The sequence below is a fragment of the Bos grunniens genome, chromosome 5 (assembly GCF_055505025.1).
Source record: "Bos grunniens cultivar Pamir isolate PY7600 chromosome 5, Bosgru_T2T1.0, whole genome shotgun sequence".
In the NCBI taxonomy this organism is placed as follows: domain Eukaryota; kingdom Metazoa; phylum Chordata; class Mammalia; order Artiodactyla; family Bovidae; genus Bos; species Bos grunniens.
In genome coordinates, this window is record NC_141169.1 from 111,167,198 (window position 1) to 111,184,727 (window position 17,530).

At 60.9% G+C, this 17,530-nt stretch overlaps 2 protein-coding genes and 1 long non-coding RNA gene across 17 annotated transcripts in view; 1 reads left to right on the forward strand and 2 right to left on the reverse strand.

Moving 5' to 3' along the window:
* Positions 1-1,046, reverse strand: part of LOC147373057 (uncharacterized) — a 25,452-nt gene extending 24,406 nt beyond the window's left edge. For all 3 annotated transcript variants that reach the window (XR_015164503.1, XR_015164502.1, XR_015164501.1), the window contains exon 1: positions 910-1,046. This is a non-coding gene — a long non-coding RNA (uncharacterized LOC147373057). The remainder of the gene's footprint in view (positions 1-909) is intronic.
* Positions 1-8,215, forward strand: part of PICK1 (protein interacting with PRKCA 1) — a 16,894-nt gene extending 8,679 nt beyond the window's left edge. For 3 of the 13 annotated variants that reach the window (XM_086402774.1, XM_086402772.1, XM_086402773.1), the window contains exons 6-13: positions 920-1,009; positions 3,429-3,482; positions 3,869-3,931; positions 4,680-4,813; positions 5,207-5,299; positions 6,112-6,171; positions 6,800-6,944; positions 7,361-8,215. In XM_086402774.1, coding sequence (XP_086258900.1) covers positions 920-1,009; positions 3,429-3,482; positions 3,869-3,931; positions 4,680-4,813; positions 5,207-5,299; positions 6,112-6,171; positions 6,800-6,944; positions 7,361-7,635 — 914 coding nt within the window. In that variant the 3' untranslated portion in view covers positions 7,636-8,215. The remainder of the gene's footprint in view (positions 1-919; positions 1,010-3,428; positions 3,483-3,868; positions 3,932-4,679; positions 4,814-5,206; positions 5,300-6,111; positions 6,172-6,799; positions 6,945-7,360) is intronic. The other 10 variants (XM_086402777.1, XM_086402775.1, XM_086402776.1 and 7 more) reach the window with 4 other exon arrangements.
* Positions 8,216-10,422: 2,207 nt separating this feature from the next.
* On the reverse strand, positions 10,423-15,776 carry SLC16A8 (solute carrier family 16 member 8). The gene is made up of 4 exons (XM_086402785.1): positions 15,077-15,776; positions 14,230-14,373; positions 13,148-13,975; positions 10,423-10,943 (listed from the first exon to the last, which is right to left on the reverse strand). The coding sequence occupies exons 1-4, from the start codon at positions 15,645-15,647 to the stop codon at positions 10,636-10,638; spliced, it is 1,851 nt and encodes a 616-aa protein (XP_086258911.1). The 5' UTR covers positions 15,648-15,776; the 3' UTR covers positions 10,423-10,635.
* Positions 15,777-17,530: the final 1,754 nt, after the last annotated feature.

Consider the following 17,530-nt stretch of genomic DNA (forward strand, 5'->3'; position numbering starts at 1 on the left):
CCGCTCTGAAAGGGGAGGGCAGCCCAGCCGTGCCTGGTACCACCTGCCCACCTGCACACCCCACTCAACCCTGGCCTCTTCTGCCCACCTGCTGCCAGAAAGCCTTAGGGTCTGGACTGGCCCTCAGGTTTGGGGCAGAGGCCAGTCCTTCTGCCCACAGCATGCCCTGGGACATATTACCTCTTGCTCGGGGGCTGGGCCTTGGTTATGTAGAAGTTTGCAGGCTCAGGAGCCGGATGGTAGCTTCGAGGTAGCTTCTGGACCAGCTACCTCATTGCACATCAGAGGTAGGACCCAGGGAGGCGCTGTGCCCCTGGGTGAAGAGCCACCCAGATCTCTTGGCTCGGGGCCCAGCACCCTTTTCCGCCACCCTTGGGCCACAGTTGCCTTCTGGTTTTTAAGAAAAGAGGCTAAGGGCAGGTCAAGTCTGTCCCAGAAGCTCTTCCTCTAAAACCCTTTGGTCCCATCCTGGTCCCGTTGCAAAGACTATTTGACCACATATGCAGTAACTGTCTGGAGCCTGGGGCCTGTTGTCATGGACGGTGCTTCCGCTCCCGGGTGTGGAGGAGAGACGGAGGAGGGGGGTTCTCCCTGGCTGGCCTGTTGGCCAGTATCAGGCCTAGGCAGCTCTGGATCTCAGTGGGAGTCGATAGCCACTTTGAGCGCCAAACCCTCAGTTAAGTGCCTTACATATTTATTGTTTCCAGGCTCCCAACACCTCTCTCAAGTAGAGAGTGAAAAGGGCAGGGAGCCCAGAACCCCCGCAAACCCCAGCCAGGACCCTCCCTACTTCATAGTCACCCCCGTCCCAAACCCCAGTTCTGGCCCTGCTCTTGCTCCCAGTTGAGTCGTGATGGAGCGAGATTGGCCCCGGGAGCCCAGACTCCACCTCATGAGTCCTTTTCTCACCTGGTCCCAGTGTTGAAGAAGGTGAAGCATCGGCTGGTCGAGAACATGAGCTCGGGGACGGCAGATGCTCTGGGCCTGAGCCGGGCCATCCTGTGCAATGGTGAGTCCCCTTCTCCCAGCCCCCACCTCTGGTCCTAGGGGACTCAGGCCCAGGCCTCCGGGGGAGGGGCGCCACGGCCGCCCACCAGACCTGTGTGTGTCCCGCTGGCCTGGGCCGGGCCTCTGCTGGTGGGGCCGACACGCACATCTCTTTGCCTCCCCGGAGGCCTCTCCAAGCTCCCACAGAGCACGCACAGTGCACAGTGAAGGCCTCTTACAGCCCATGTCCCCCCGCTCTCCAGCAAGGGTTCACAGGCCCAAGTCACAGATGAGACACTCCTGGTGGGGAGGTGCCTTCGCCACTGCCCCCCAGCTGCTCTCACACAGCCAGGCCTCCCCCACCCCAGCCCCAGTCACCCCAGCATGTCCCGGCTGCTCCCGGGCTGCTTACCCGGCCCCCCGCCTCTCTCCAGGAGGTGGTGCTGCTGCCCGAGTCCCAGCAATTCCTGCTCAGACCTGGAGGTGGCTGCGCTCACCTCCCGCAGCGGGAAAACCGAGTACACGCACATTCACACCCACACATGCCTGTGCACACACACTCTCTCCCCACACGTTCACACCCACCCATGCGTGTGCACACGCGCTCTCCCTGGGGGGCTGGAGGGGAACCAGTGAAACACTCAGTCCCGCTCCTGCTGTCACCAGCCCGAGTTTATAAATAGCAGCAGCTCTGCTGTGTACGTGTGGGGACAGATATAAATACCGATATAAATTGTAGGCTCAGCTGGGCGCACTGGGCTTTATGGCGGGACGTCGGGGGTGGGGTCTGAGCTTGTTCCAGAGGGTGTACAAAAGTGGCCCTGCTATTTCCAGCTTCTTGGTGCCTATAAATCCCCGTTACTGTAGTTACCATGCGTCGAGATGAAATTAGAACTGCTTGTTGTGTTTTTTCCCCCCCAAACCTTGCAATTTCCCCAGCCTTAAATAGGGTTTCTAAAATTGAAGCTGTCATGATGTCCCATGACCCAGCTAAAAACAACAGCATGGCGCTTACGTGGCTCCTTCGCTGCCAGGCTGGCTGGGCGCCAGGGCTATGGGGCGCCGGGGCCTGGAGGCCAGCCCAGTGGCTGAAGCCTCTGAAGACCTCTGAGGCGCGCCCCACCAGCCCCTAGAACCCAAACCTTCCTCCCTGACAGCCTGACACACACTGCCTTCTCTGCCTGGATTTAAGAATCCAGACCCGGCTTCTACAACCCTCTTCCTCTCCTCCCACTCAGAAAACCCTGGCCCAGGTCAGCACAGGAAGCTGGGGGGGCAGAGGGCACCCTGGCCTGCACAGCCCTTGCTGTGCGCCTTCGGGCAAGTTGCTTCACCTCTCTGAACCTTGGTTTTCCCTGTAAGATGGGGGAAGTAATCTGCCCCAGAGGGCTCATGTGGAGAAAGGACTGAGCTGGGTGGAGGGCTTCAGTGAGGCCAGGCTCTGTCTTAGGAGGCTCTGGGCCAGGCAGCCACCGGCATGGACCCTGCCCCGCACTTGCTGCCCGTGCTCCTGGTGGGGAGGTGGGTGTGGACCTCACCCCTATCAGAGTGGAGGAGGGTGGTGATCACTGCTGGCCGGAGCCCCGCCCCACCCGGATCTGGAGTGCAGCCCCGGCCCTGGCCATCCACGTGTTCCTACCTTGAGCCCTGGAGGTGAGGCGGCTGCCCCCACCCCTCACCTGGCAGCCCTTAGTGCCCCTGCCAGCCTGGCCACTGTCACCGCTAGATCAGGAGCCTGGAAAGCACCACTCAGCTTTCATTCACCAAGGTCATTCCCTGGCCCACACAGGGTCTGGCACATAGTGGGTGCAAGATAAACACCTGTGAAGCCAACGAAGATGATCACCAAGGCCCGCTCCAGTGCAAGCTCTTCCTCAAAGCCCTTCCTGCCTTCCTCTCCCCTCCCAGATCGCTGTCTCTTCTGAGCTGCCAGGAGGTGGCGGGCTGCCTTGAGCCTGCCTTAAGAGTTACTGTCAATGTATCCCGTCTCTCCCACTTGTCTCTGATTGCCTTGCTTCTTGGCCGTCGGCAGGGTGTGTGTTGGAAATTCTGGCCGGGTCCTTGACTGCTAGGCAGGGCTTGCCTCCCACCGGCCGTGGGCAGCACCCTGGGGAGGGCCCAATCTGCCTTCACTCCTCACTTCCGGGAGCACCCGCATCCTTGTCGCCTCTCTGCCCCTTCGGCGTGGCCCAGCCTCCTGGGGTGGTGCTTATCACAGGAGCCTCCTGAGGGTCACCCCGCTGCCCCGCCTTGTCTGGATGTACTGGGCTCGTCACAAAACACCTGTAAGCCCAGCCACCCTGAGGTGCCCAGTCCCCGTCCCTGGGACCCTGTCCTGTGCTGTTCCTGGTTCTCCTCTGGGGGCCACCTCGCCCCTCCCAAGCCTGGCTCCAGTGATCCCTGGCTGTCTCCCCTCATCCCTGGCTCTCTGATCCCCACAGATGGGCTCGTCAAGAGGCTGGAGGAGCTGGAGCGGACTGCTGAGCTGTATAAAGGTGGGCAGGCACACCCTCCCGCCAGCAGCCCTGGGTGGGTGGGGTGCTGCACTGGAAGTGCCCGGCCCCGCTTCTACCCCAGGTAGAGCTCCAGAGTCCTGCTCTAAACGTGATGGCAGTGAGGGGCAGGGTGCCAGCCACACAATTCGAGGACCGTAGTCATTAAAAATTCTTAAGGAAGAAAATCTAAAGACCTGCTTTTTCTGATTATAAAAGTAACGCATGCCCATAAAAAAGAACGGCACGTGTAAACCTAGTGAGAAAAGTCTGAGCCTCAGGGACAGCGTGGGCCTCCGGGGTGGGGTGGGGGTTTGGAGGCTGTGTCCTGGGCCAGTGTCGTCCCCACCGTGTGGTCTTGTCCCTCTCGTTTTGGGTCTTTCCCACAGGGATGACAGAACACACCAAGAACCTCCTCCGGGCCTTTTATGAGCTGTCACAGACGCACCGTGGTAAGGATGCCCTGAACCTGCTGCATGACCCTGGAAAAAACCCTGCACTCTGGGCTCAGCACCTCCCTACACCCCACAGGGAGGGTGAGGGCGAGCTCCTCTCCGGGGCCTTTCTGCTGCCCAGGCTCAGGCAGACCCTGCAGCATCTGACCTCATGTCAGATTTGGAGGTGTGATGGTGATGGGGCCAGCGGGGAGCCTCTCGACCAGCTAGGCTTCTGTGGGGTGCAGAAGTTCCCCGTGCGGGCCCTGTCCTGTCTGTCTATACTGCGCTTACAACGTACGAGGCCTTTGCTTATTCCTGATCGTGTTTCCTACAAGTTTGTTAGCTTCAGTTAATCCCATTTTACAGCTGGGAAAACAAAGCCCAGGTAGAAGCAGCAGTAACCGAGCTCCTTAGGGGCAGGGTTGACCTTAGGACCAGATTCCTAGACCAGTTAGTTCTCTGCTCCCAGACAGTTTCACCTCCTCCACTTTGACCCAGTCTTAACCCCTGTGGTCTGGTCACTTCAGGAACCAGGTCAGCTCCTTGGATGTAGACCCACCTTCCTTGGGGGTACAGGTCCAGCTCTTAGGGGTGTAGATCCACTTTTCTTGAGGTTTAGACCCACCTCCCTGGGATGTAGACCACCAGCAGACCTCAACCTCTGACCTGCCACGCCCCCCACCGTGCTTCTCCCCAACAAATCCCTGGCTTCTCCGTTAAGGGGTCAAGTAGGGGCGGCCTTCAGGACAAACTTGTCACGCAGCCTTTGGGGACGTGTTCTCTGTGATCGGGGTGCGGGAGCCTCAGCCCGCTGCGAGTGAGGCTTTTGTGAAGTTCGCCGACGCCCACCGCAGCATCGAGAAGTTTGGCATCCGGCTCCTGAAGACCATCAAGCCGGTAGGTCACGTGGAGCATGTGTGGGTCCGTAGGTGAGCGGGGAGGGGCAGTGTGGCCAGCAGAGAGTGTCCTGTTCTGGAGTCGGAGCACCCTGGGGCTGGTTTGGGGGTGGGCTGCTACAGCTGACCATGGCTGAGCCCTTCCTCCTCCACGGCCTCAGCACTGACCTCCAGGCTGGTTTCTGGCCCTAGCTCCACCAGAGTCACGACTTGCCCTTGGCCTGGGCTGTCTTCTCCTCCTTGGAATGGACAGGGCGGTCTGGGAGCTCCCTTCGGCTCTGACACCTGCGTCCACTAGAGGGTGGACACATCGGTGCCGTTCCTTGTCACCCTAGCCGGCCGTCACCGCCCTTGCCCATGGGGGCCTAAGCGTCCACCCCACCTCCCCTTCCAGATGCTGACAGACCTGAACACGTACCTCAACAAGGCCATCCCGGACACTCGCCTCACCATCAAGAAGTACCTGGATGTGAAGTTCGAGTACCTGGTAAGTGGGCCCTGGCCTCTTGGTTGCGGGGGTGGTGGTGTGGGCCTGGCCAGCTGGGGTCGGAGCCCGCCTGGAGGTTTGTTCCTCTTCAGTTGGCCATTTGACGGCCAGCAGGTCAGGGCCAGGACCTTGGGGACACCTGACTGAGCACGTGAGGGCAGGGCCCTAGGGAGGTGTTCGGGGATCAGGCAGCAGCCTAGGCCCAGCTTGACTCTTCAGAGGAGCTCTGGGGTGGGTGGAGCCCTCACTTGGGACCCACTCTGACTCCATGGGAATTTTTTTCAGTCACTCTTTAACAATGGATCAGTCTAGGTCACTGGTTATAACATGGATTTTCATGAGTCTTATGTTCAAATGATAATTCTGTGGTCAAAGGAGTTGAGGAAAAATACTCCACCGAGCAGGCCCAGGTCCTTTGCTTCAGGACTTGTCAGAGCCTTCGATAGACCCATGGGTAACGTGGGTCTTCAGGGCCTTCCTCAAGTTCTTTGGATCCTGGAATCCTTTAGCCCAGAGCATCTCTTGGGACTTGAGTGTATACACTGGGCGCCCGGGCCCTTTCCATCATCCCAGATGAGTGCCCTCACCACCCTGAGCCTCCAGGGCAAGGGCCAGCCTGAGCAAGGGGCCAGCCTCTCCCTGACGCATCTCAGCTCGTTCCAGCTCAGGATGTGCAGGGCCCACAAGGCCTGGCACAGCTGCTTCTCTGGGTGGCCGAGGGCTCCAGGGTGGCACGGGAGGAACTGGGGCCGTCAGGGTGAGTACCCAGGCGGTGCAGCCCCCCTGACAGCCTGGCCTCACCCATCCCACAGTCCTACTGCCTGAAGGTCAAGGAGATGGACGACGAAGAGTACAGCTGCATTGTGAGTGGGGTAGGCGAGCGTGGCCCTGGTCCTAGAGTGGCTCGGGGTGTACACACCACTCCCTGCCTGCCTCCCAGAGCTCCAAGAGCGTCCTGGGCCTGCCAGGGACACGGTGGGGCGGGCCCGCCCGAGAGGCTTGGGGACTTGGCCATTCTCCTGTCTGTGCAGATCTGGGGGCTGTCCTTCCTTCCCTCCCTCCCGTGGCCTTTGCAGGCCTCCCAAGTGCTGGCCATTTTTGCCATAGAACTATCCCCACCGCCTGCTCCCAGACCAGCTGCCCTCTAGACTTGGTGAGGCTCCTGCAGGAAAAAAAAAAAATGCCCTTCCTCTCACTCCTGAGAGCCGGTTTTTATCACTTGCTACTTTGTAATATTTTTGATAGCAGGGTCCATCTGTGACTCAACACTCATTTAATGTGGCAAGAGTCTGGGTTTTTTTTGGTTTTGTTTTTCACAAAGCTATCCCTAAGCACTTCTAGCAACCGCAGGCGTCTCAGAAACAGGGAACGGTGGCAGCTTTGAAAAGTGCTGTGTGGCGGGGGGTTGTGAGCTGGCGGGTTCTCTGCAGCCTCCCTGCCGCCACCCCCACGCCCGCCGCCTGCCCAGGGTCCCTGACGTGCCCCCCGCCCCCGGCCCAGGCCCTCGGGGAGCCCCTGTACCGCGTGAGCACAGGCAACTACGAGTACCGCCTGATCCTGCGCTGCCGCCAGGAGGCGCGCGCCCGCTTCTCCCAGATGCGCAAGGACGTGCTGGAGAAGATGGAGCTGCTCGACCAGAAGCACGGTGAGGGGCTGCGGGCCCCCGGCACCATCCTCCTCCCATTTCAGAGAGGTCCAGCACTCACCCGAGCTCCCAGGGACAGCCCGTGGCAGACTGGCTCTCAGTCAGACCCGAGATGGGAGCTTCCCAGAGCCTGGCCACGGTGGGACTGGCCGTGTCCCGTGGACTCCTTGGGGTGTAGTCCCACCACCCCCACACCCCACCCCACCCCGGCAGTTCTCTTCCACTCCCTGAACTGGGAGCGGGGAGGCCTGGGTATTGTGCAGCGCTGGGCAGCCCTGGCTGGCCTGGCCCCCTCCCAGGGTACCAGGGGGCAGTGAGGTGCATGAAAGGGAAGCCCAAGGGTGGCGGGGTCAGTCGGGCCCCACGCGCGGGCAGCCTGGCCCACCGGTGCCGTCTGCCCACCCCTCCCGCCCCAGTCCAGGACATCGTGTTCCAGCTGCAGCGCTTTGTGTCCACCATGTCCAAGTACTACAACGACTGCTACTCGGTGCTGCGTGACGCCGACGTCTTCCCCATCGAGGTGGATCTGGCGCACACCACGCTGGCCTACGGCCTCAGCCAGGACGAGTTCACGGATGGCGAGGACGAGGAGGACGAAGACGAGGAGGACACGGCAGCCAGGGAGCCGCCCAGGGATTCGCGAGGGGCTGCCGGGCCCCTGGACAAGGGCGGGAGCTGGTGTAACTCCTGAGTGCCCCCTCGGGTGTGGGTCCGGGGGGCAGGGTGAGCGGGAGGACGCAGCACGGGAGCGGGGGCGGGGCCGCCGCACGACAGGGTGTGCGGCGCATAAAGGCCTGCTGGCTTGGGGCGCGTGCCTCCCTGCTGCTCTGTCCTGCACAGCGAACCCGGGTTGCCTGCCCAGGATGGGCTCTGGGGCCGGGGCCTGGGCCCTGGGCCCTGGCCCGCTCCATCTCCACCCCTCACCCCCATACCCCAGCTCCCCAGCCAGCCAGAGAGCTTGGTCTCCCAACCTGCCTTAGGAAGGAGAAAGAGGACAGAAAGGAAGAGGGGTTGGAGGTGGCAGGATTCCAGGACTCGCTGCTCGTGGGCACCTCCGCTGGCTTCACCCCAAGCCTGCTGGGAGTCGGGGGGCCCGCGGGTGGCTAGCGGAGCTGGGGCCAGCATTTCACCCTCGCCTCTCTTTAGGCTGGCCCCACCCCAGTCCACACTCACCTCGGCAGCCTTTATTTATTTTATTCCCCTGGCTCAGCCACTTCCCTGGGGAGGCCTGGGCGCTGGGCCTGTATTGAATAAACACAAACCCAGATGGAGCCAGGCTCTTTGCAGTGGCCTCAGACCCTCTCTCCCCTCGATGCCCCCTCTCCTGCTTCCCTCATCACGGAGTGGGGCAACACGGTTCACCGACATTGCCGTTATAGCACTGACTCCTCACAGCTGTTCTTTGGGTGAGCACTGCCGTCCCATGTACAGATGGGAAACTGAGGCTGAGAAGAGGCTTGCTCAAGGCCCCGTGGTGTATGGGGAAGAAGTGAGATTTGGACTCAGATCCGTCAAGTTCAGAAGACTCCACTTTCCCCAGTGCCTCCCAGCTTTCTGCTCTGTGGAGCCTTTTATATCTTCTCTCCTCTGTGACCCTTCAGTGCTTGAACTAAACCTGTATTTGGGGAAAGACGGGATAGATACTGGGTCAGGTGGATCCGAGGCCTCAAACAGGGAGAGTGTTAAGGGTGCCCTGGCCATTCCAGGCCACCTGTTCTGCCAAGGCCAAAGGGGAGGGACCCAGTGAGTGGTACCACGCTAGTACTCCATGTCTTTGCTTCTCCTGGACAGCTCCGACCCACACCTGTGATCCTAGTGGGATTATTAATAGTGACCCTTGTCACCATCCAAGTGTCCCTGTTTGGACAATGAAATTTGTGCTCATCCAGAGAATGGGAGGGGTGCAAGAGGCTGTGAGAGGTGGGTAGGGCCCACAGTGGCCAAGGAGGCGGATGGTTTCCTGCTCATTAGGTTTGCCTGTGTGGGTCCCGGGCAGAGATGCCAATGGGATCCTCAGGCAGGATTGGGAGCTTGGAGAGAGGGACCAGCTGTCACTCCGTGTGCCCCCTTCAAGCCATCAGACTGCATCACCTCTCTGAAGGGGCAGCCAGCAGGGAGGCCAAGGGCACAGACGAGCTGGCAGCCTACGTTCCAGGCACAGCTCCTGTGACCCTGAGCTACCTCCTAACCTCCTGGGCCTCAGTTTCCCTACCTGTGAGTGTGGCTAGTGAGGGTACCTGCCTCCTTGGGTCGTTAGGAGGATTAGATGGGTTAACCTTTGTGAGGAGTGTAGAATGGTGCCTGGCACAGTCGGTGCTATATTCGTTAAATAAGATGTAGTCACTGCTCTAGTGGCTCAGGGGAAACCGCAGACAGTGTCAGTCGGCCGGGTGTGTGCTGGGGCTTTCCTGGGGCATGGAGTGGAAAATGAGACCAGTGGGGAGGCCTCACCAGGGGGGTGGGTTCTCCTGCAGAGTGTGGATGAATGGAGTCATGGGCCCTGGTCACCTGATTTGGAGGGAGGGAAGCAAGAAAAGGGGTGTCCCATTTGTGGGAAGAGGGTGAACACGTAAGAGGAAATACATCCCTAAACCTTCCCAGCCAGAGTGAGACCTGGAGCCCCCCGCACTGGACTGCCTGTACCGCTGACCGCGGGCAGGTGGGGGGCGGGGCAGGGGGGCTTCCCTAGTGGTTCAGTGGTTAAGAGTCCGCCTTGCAATGCAGACGGCCAGGGTTCATCCCTGTTCAGGGAACTAAGATCCCACTGTGCTGCAGAACAACTAAGCCCACAAGCCCGCAGCTGCTGAGCCCCTGCAGCACCACTAGAGAGCTGGTGCACCATAACAAGAAAAGATCTGGCACGATGCAAGGAAGACCCCCTACCTCTGACAACTAAGACCCAACCGCAGTCAAATTAAAAAAAGAAGTGCCATCGAGGAGCTCTCTCTAGGACTCCTGGGAGGCTGGGGAGGGGAGGCCAGCAGCCATGTGTCCACAGGGACACGTGTCCAGAGCAAAGGCCCCAGGAAACCCGAGTTTATCCCCTAGAGAGAGGAGGCTGGGTCTTTAGAGAGAGGGTCACTTTTAGAAAGGTGAGGGGGGCAAGGTAGGTGCCATCCCCCAACCCTCAGCCCCAGCTCTCCCAGCCGCCACAAGATGGAGTTATGGAGTCACATTCGCTCACCTACACTGTGAGAGAGGAGCCAGGATCCAGCCCCGCCCGCTGCTCTGGGATGGGTGCACCCATTCTCTGCCCTGGGCCCCTCCAGCAGCACCTGCCGGAAGGGCTTCAGTGCGCAGGGCCGGGATCAGGGCCACCTTCCCCTGCCATCCTCCCCCTCTGCCACTCCGTCCCCAGTGCCCACCAATTCCCATCAGAGGGCCCAGGGGAGAGCCTCTCGGACTCCCTGGCCCACGCGCCCCTCCCCCCCCCAACCCCTAGGGAGCAGCCAGAGATGCAGAAACAGAACTCTTTGTCAGCTCAGTTTTATGAACTTCAGATTCACACAGGCTGTGCAACAGTGGCCTCACTGGCGGGACCAGGGCCACCCAGGGCAATTGAGGGTGGCAGCTCCCCTCATGGACCCCCAGAGGTGACCCCCAGGAGCAGCCCCCCACCCCCACCTGGTGTGGGGGCTCTGAGAGGGGAAGCCCCATTTCTGAAGTCCCTGCCACCTGGCGCTACACAGACTCAAGAGTCCAGCCCTGGCTCCATCTTCACCTCGGGTTGCGAAGGCCCAGTGCCCGGGCTTGGCACCTCCACGGCCTCAAGGCCACCGGGCTCCTCAGTGCCAGCGGGCGGGAGGTCAGAGTCCACTTCGGCCTCAGCCTCCTCCCCATCGCCAGCCCCGCCCTCGGTGCCTGGGCTGGGCGGGCCGTCCCTGGGGCGGCGCAGGCAACAGTTGGTGGCCACAGCCATGAAGATCCCCGCCAGGGCCACCTCGGAGCCTGCCAGGTAGAAGATGATCTCGTAGTTCTTGAGCGCGTCCACCAGGCGGCCTGAGGGGAGGGCAGATGGGAGGTGAGGGCAGGCAGGGGAGCCTACCCTTCACACACGCACACGCGCACATGGACACACGCAGTGCTCTTGGTGGGGCTCACGGGACACACTCCCCAGTCTTTGTTTCAGATGGCAAAAATCCATGAGGGTTCTGCCATCTGAGACCTTAAAACTGTCACTTCTCCTCCCTGGATCTCAGTTTCTTAAGTGATATGGGGCTTCTCCGGTGGCTCAGGGGTAAAGAATCTGCCTGCAATGCAGGAAACGTGGGTTCGAGCCCTGGGTCGGGAAGATCCCCTGGAGAAGGAAATGGCAACCCACTCCAGTACTGTTGCCTGGAGAATCCCATGGACAGAGAAGCCTGGTGGGCTACAGTCCATGGGATCACAAAAGAGTCAGACACGACTGAATGACTGAGCACATGGGGCCTGAGGTGAGGCAGCACTTAATAGGGCCCTCCTGTTCCCCAAATTCAAATTCCACATGTACCCTGGAACTGGCCCAGCTGGGGATATTTGACCTGGGAGTTGGGAGAGTACAGGGCTCAGCCTGGGGGCCCCAACTCTTGCTTTTTCCACCTAACCACCTTGGTCTTCAGGGGCCTGGTTCAGCTCTCTCCCAACCTCCCAGGCCAACCCCACTCCCAGGGGGCCCCATGTAACTCAGACTGAGCTATCATCAGCATGGGACTGGAGGCAGGGTTCGTGGAGAGATTACTCCTATTCTCTGTATTTTCCAAGCTTTCTATCACAGGTACCTGTTACTTTCATACTTGGCAAAGTCTTTTTATCTCCCCAGCCATGCTGCATGGCTTGCAGCATGCTAGTTCCCTGACCAGGGTTCGAACCCAGATTCCCCCCAGTGAAAGTGCAGAGTCCTAACCACCAGACTGCCAAGGAATTCCCTCAGGAAAATCTTTAAATTCCAAGTATTTCCCCTGAAGTGTGGCTCCTCAGATGCCTCGCTCTCTCAGGGGCCTCCTTGAAGCAGTCCACAGCAGGTTGTGACCCTCTCCGTATGCATCTCAGTGGCCTCAGGAGGTTCCCTGGTGGTCCTCAAGCCAGCTGCCCACCCTGGGCCCCTCTGAGCAGCACCCTAAACTTGCCTTCCTGATGCTAGCCCAGCAGCCAGTCCCACCCCACACGCAGTCCTCACCTTCTCACCCCAAGTACCTTCTCTGCCTATTAGATCCACCCCAGGGTCACACAAGAAAATGAAAGATGAGTCTCTGAGCCTCTGGCTGGTTTTATAACTTTTGGTGGTGGGCTCGGGGGCTGCTCACGCGGCTTCAGGAGCTTTGTGGTTCCACTGGGTCAGGTGAATTGGCAAAATTTGATGAGGGCGCTCAGCTAGCGTGGGCCATCTCAGCTGCAGCCTGGGCCCCAGCAAAGGTGGCCCATGTCATGGCTCCATCCCGGAGCCTGTGACCTCAGCTCTCTCCTGCTCATGGGCAGGCTTCCTGCCATTTCAGGGATAGCCTGACCACCCAGGAAGACCCTAGGAACTCCCACCTCCACCTTTCTGATCCTAGTTCCTGCCTTACTTGTACAGGGACAGTGTCCCCCAGACACACCCTGTGCCCTCTCCTGTGGGGTCCTGCCCTGCCCCGAAAGGCCACGCTCATGCCCACCCTGCAGGAAGCCTTACCCTGCCGCCTCATCAGGATGATTTCCTATGTGAGTGTAGAGCACCTAGCAGGCAGTGTGCACAGCAGAATACCCCAGCGCCCTGCCCCCTGTGAACTCTGCTCCTGGTTCCTCAAGGACACTCCCTATTCCAGTCACCCCTAGAGGCTGGGGAGACTAAAAACTCAGATGTAGTATTTCGGAGGTGTGGGCATTAAGCACTGGGCGGGCTCAGATCGGATTCTGGGACTGGCAACTTGAACTTGGCCTCTGTGCCTCCCTGCAGAAGGAGAATAAGCACCTGCACTTCACAAGGCCTTTGTGCCATCTGCTGGAGACCACCCACGTTGGGTTCTTCCTGGTACATTTCCTGGCTTTTCTGGCCCTACCCTGGAGCGGGTGGTACAGCTTGGAGGGGAGGCTAGTTGGCCATGGGAAGGGGAGTGTAACCGGGCTGTCTCTCCCGAAGGGGCCCTTCCCCTCCCCCGTCCCTGGATGTTCCATCCAGGATAAAGGGGTGGGGGGGCTTCCCTCGGACCCCGGGGCACTAGGCCACCCTCTCCTCCGACGGGGCGCACCGGCAGAGGGCGGTCCGATGAGCACAGCCACAGCCTCGAGGAGGAGGACCAGGCCCAGAGCACTGGGGAATCGGGGTGCGCCCACGGCCGCCATGAGCACCTCGAACTGCAGGGCGCCCACCATGCCGTAGGAGAGGCCGAAGGCGATGCAGAAGGCGACAAGGGCGCCGTAGCTGCGGGCCCGCGCGCTGCTCAGGTCCGTGAGCCCGTTGGCCATCAGGGCCAGGCTGAAGAGGTAGGCGACGTGTGGCCGCAGGCGCGCCAGGCCGGCCAGGGCGCCGCACGCCGGCCGCGCCACGATGTCAACGAAGCCCACGATGGAGAGCAGGAAGGCAGCCTCGGAGTCGGGCACGCCCGCGTCCTTGGCGTAGTTCACCAACAGGATGGCGGGCACGAAGAGCCCGAGCGCCATCAGGAACTTGGTGACGGCGTACACGGCGAAGGCGCGGTCGGCGCACACGGTCACGTCCAGCAGGCGCCGGCGGGTCCGACCGCCAGAGGGCGCCTTGCGCACGCGCGGTCCCGCGAGGTGCGCCTCCGCCTCGCCGGGCGCGTCTCCTGCGCTGTCCCTGCGCGGCCGCGGGCTGGGCCCCGGGGGCGGCCGCATGACGGCGCCGCACGCGCAGCAGTTCAGCAGGAGGCCGCCGAGCAGCAGGAAGCCGCCGCGCCAGCCGAAGTGCTCGAGCAGCTGCTGGCCGAGCGGCGACAGCGCCGACAGGAACACCGGGCTGCCGGCCGCCGCCAGCCCGTTGGCCAAAGGCCGCCGCCGCTCGAAGTACAGCCCCAGCATGATGAGCGATGGCTGGAAGTTGAGGGCCAGGCCCAGGCCTGCGGGCGAGGCAGTGCTGTACGGGGCTCTCCGAGGGCGCCCCCAGCCCAGCCCGCAGCGGGAAGCAGGGGCGAGCACCCCGCAGACACACACCCCCGCCCCAGGGCGGACAGACCAAGGGATGGGGTGAACTGAGCCGAGGGACGAGGACCGCCCATCATGGGGAAACTGAGGACAAGGAGGTCTGGTGGCAAGGTCTCCTGATCCCACCCGCAACCCCATCCCCAAGGAGGGGAGCAGTGGGCGCCCTCACCTGTGAGCACCCCAGCTGTCAGGTATAGCTCCAGAAGGCGCGTGGCGAAAGATGCTAGGATCATGCCAGCCGAGGCCAACAGCCCACCCACCAGCATCACCGGGCGACATCCAAAGCGGGTCACAAGGATGCTGGACACCGGGCCTGTGGGCAGAGCAGGGTCACCAGTCGGGCTGGACCCCTCTCTGGCAGACACTCCAGGCTTTGTACCTCCCAGCCTTGAGAGATGACTTGAAGGGATGAGGTCACTCGCCCCCAGTTCAGAGAGTGCAGGGGCTTGGGCAAAGTCACACAGCTTGGCTGGGACACACCAAAGAGAGCCCTATGGGGGACACAAGGGGTGGAGCCTGTACTGCTCCCCTGCCTTCCTGAGACCATGGAAGGTGAATAGCAGAAGGGGCTTCATTCCCTTAGGAGCTGCCTTCCTCCCCAGGCTGCCCCCCTCCCGCCCACCCCTCACCTCCATCATCCACACGGCTTGGCTAGGAGGACTCCAGCATCGCCCCCCATCCCCACCCAGGTGGTCTAGGGCTTTGGGATTGGGAATCTTATTTAGATCTCAGTTTCCCCACCTGTAACATAGGCGGGTGTGGGTCTTTTGACAGAAATGGAGGGGCCCTTCCAGCTGGCCAAGCTTGCCAGATCAGCCACCTGGGGGTGGGCTCCACCAGTGGCCACTACTCCCCTCTCTGGTGCTAACGCTTCCACAGGAAGGCAGGGGTTTCCATGCCCTCCCCGAGGGGCCTGGGGGATGCTCAAGGGATCAGATGTCTCCTGGTCCCTGGTCCCGATCCTCAATCCTGGGCTTGGGGGAAAGGAGAGGTGTCCGCGAGGAGGGGGCGCGGACCTGTGCCGTAAAGCATGGCGAGCATAATGGAGGACACCCAGGCTGTGTCGCTGTAGCCCGCGCCGAAGTCGCGCATAAGCGCGCGGAAGAAGACGCTCACGGCCTTGGGGAAGCCATAGGCGAAACCCGTGATCACGAAGCAGGCGCCCAGCACAGCCCAGCCCCAGCCCCCGTCTGGGGGGCCGGGGCCCCGCCGGGGACCGCTAGCGCCCATCGCTGCCGCCTCTGGTGGAAGAGAGGGGACAAGAGGTTGTGGCGAGGGTCTGTAGCCAGACAAGAAAGGGAGATGGAGACCCACGGTGGGGAAACTGAGGTACAAGAGTACCAGGTGAGCCCTGCTCAGAGAATGGATCCAGGAGCGGAAACCGAGGTAGCACCTCATCCCAAGCCTCCCCTCCTTCAAGGGACGTGAAGGATGAGGGGAGGGTAATAGAGTCGTTCCCACCTGAGTCTTGACCTCAGGAAGACTCCCTCTGGAGGGCACTCCTTGTCCCTCAGGACCTAGCAATGTCAGGAAAAGGGGGTTCGGGTGAGTGGGAGAGGGCGACCATCGGTGTGTGACTGGAGGCATGTGTGGGGACCGAAGATGTCCCCAGTGTGCACATGTGAGGGTCTCAGGACAAAGGAACAAGCACGGTGGAGCGGGAGACGAGTGCCAGCTGCAGAATGGGGGGAGTTCATTTTCCTCCTTGGCCTTGGGGTATGTTCTTAATTCTCCTCAGCGATCGGGAATGTCTACTGTCATTTAGAACATTATGGAGGAAAAATCAAAGCACGCTGTAATAACATCAGCCTTGTCTCAGAAGCCAAGGGAGCGGAGTTCCAATTCATCCCAGCTTAGCCAGGGATTTGCTCTGTGATTTGGGCCAGTCCCCTCCCCTTGACTGAGCCTCAGTTTTCCTACCTGTAAGATGGGTGACTGATCATCCCAGGTCAGCGGGGGATCTTGGTGGGGGGTGGTCAGATCTCTGGCTCCACTGGATAAATGGGAACCTTTGAGGAGGCACTGGAAGAGAGACCCTATCCCTCCAAACCCTGAGCAGCTCCCCATCCCCTCCACACCCCCCGAGCTCCACCCAAGGGTTCACGCAGCAGCCCCAGGTGCCTCTATAACAGATCAGGAGGGGGCTCTGGATGGATCAGCCCAAGCTGGGGGCAGAAGCCTCCCTCCCTTCTGCAACCCCTCTGTGCTGGGATCTCCTTCCTGACTTTGGGTAATGCCAAGGTATCCAGGACTCTACTCCCCACCCCAGGACCAAGTTCTGGCTTTTCCTGCATCAGCCCCTCACCACAGGTGAAGCCACTTGAGCACCAAGACAAGAGGTGGTCCCAGGCAGCCCTCCCCCCACTCTTACCTGAGCTGTCCCGTGGGTTTGGGTATCCAGCCTCACATCTCCTGAGGCATGCAGGAAGGGGCCAGCCCACCGGCTCCCCTGTGAAGGCCTAGCCAGGTGGGGGCTGCCTCCCAGGCTTCCTGCAGATCAGCGCTGGCTGAACTCTGGCAGCTCACTCCCCCAAGCCTGGGGCTTAGTGCTCCCCCACCCCATCCCCTCTAAGAGGCTTTCTGCTGGAAGCTGGGAGGGGAGAAGGAACAGGGCAGCAGCTGCCCCACAGGGCCAGGCTGCCCTCCATGGTGGGGCTCCCTGTCCCAGGCCCATCCAGGGAGAGCTAGAGATAGGTGGGTTCCCTCATTTCCTGGGGCCTTGGACAGAAGACACACAGGGCCCTGCTCTGTGGGGTCCTTGTGGTACAAGGGGCACAGCCCTGCCCTGGAGAGGCCCCGCCAGCCCTAATCACCTCAACTCCTCCCGTGTCCCCCACCCCCAGGCCACATTCCAGGAGGGCCCTCTGTGGCTTTCCCCTGGATAAAACTAATCCAGGCTGGATAGCCTGGGACGTGAGGGGGTGGGGAGGGGCCAGAACAAAGGGTGCTGTGTCCCAGGGTGCCAGAAGGTGACCTGCTGGTGGTCCCAGGCCTCAGTGACTGCCACCCCTCCCTCTCTGGGGAACCCACAGCAGAAATGAGCCTGGGCAGAGATGGGGGATATAGCCTGTAGGAGTTAGGGCAAACCTAAAGACTTGCTTGGGCTTCCCTGGTGGCTCAACGGTAAAGAATCTGCCTGCCAATGGAGGAGAAAGATTCGATCCCTGGTTCGGGAAGATCCCCTGGAGGAGGAAATGGCAACCCACCCCAGTATTTTTGCCTGGGAAATCCCATGGACAGAGGAGCCAGGTGGTCTACAGCCCACGGCGTTGGAGTCGGACATGACTGAGCGACTAAGCATGAGCATAAAAGACTTGCTTAAAAGGAGGGATGTGAGGGGCTGGGAGTAGCGAGGTCTCCCCACCTTTAGGAACTTCTGGACTTTCCAGTGTGAGGTCTCCATCCCAACCTGCCCCTGTGCACGTCAGTTGCTCAGTCATGTCTGACTCTTTGTGACCCCATGTACGGCA

Excerpts from the sequence above, each read along its gene's own strand:
- SLC16A8 (XM_086402785.1), bottom strand. The coding sequence starts at position 15,647 with ATGCCTCCAGTCACACACCGATGGTCGCCCTCTCCCACTCACCCGAAC. Across the intron at positions 14,374-15,076 it reads CGCCATGCTTTACGGCACAG|GCCCGGTGTCCAGCATCCTT; the intron begins GTCCGCGCCCCC and ends CTCTGCCCACAG. Across the intron at positions 13,976-14,229 it reads GACAGCTGGGGTGCTCACAG|GCCTGGGCCTGGCCCTCAAC; the intron begins GTGAGGGCGCCC and ends CCTCGCCCGCAG.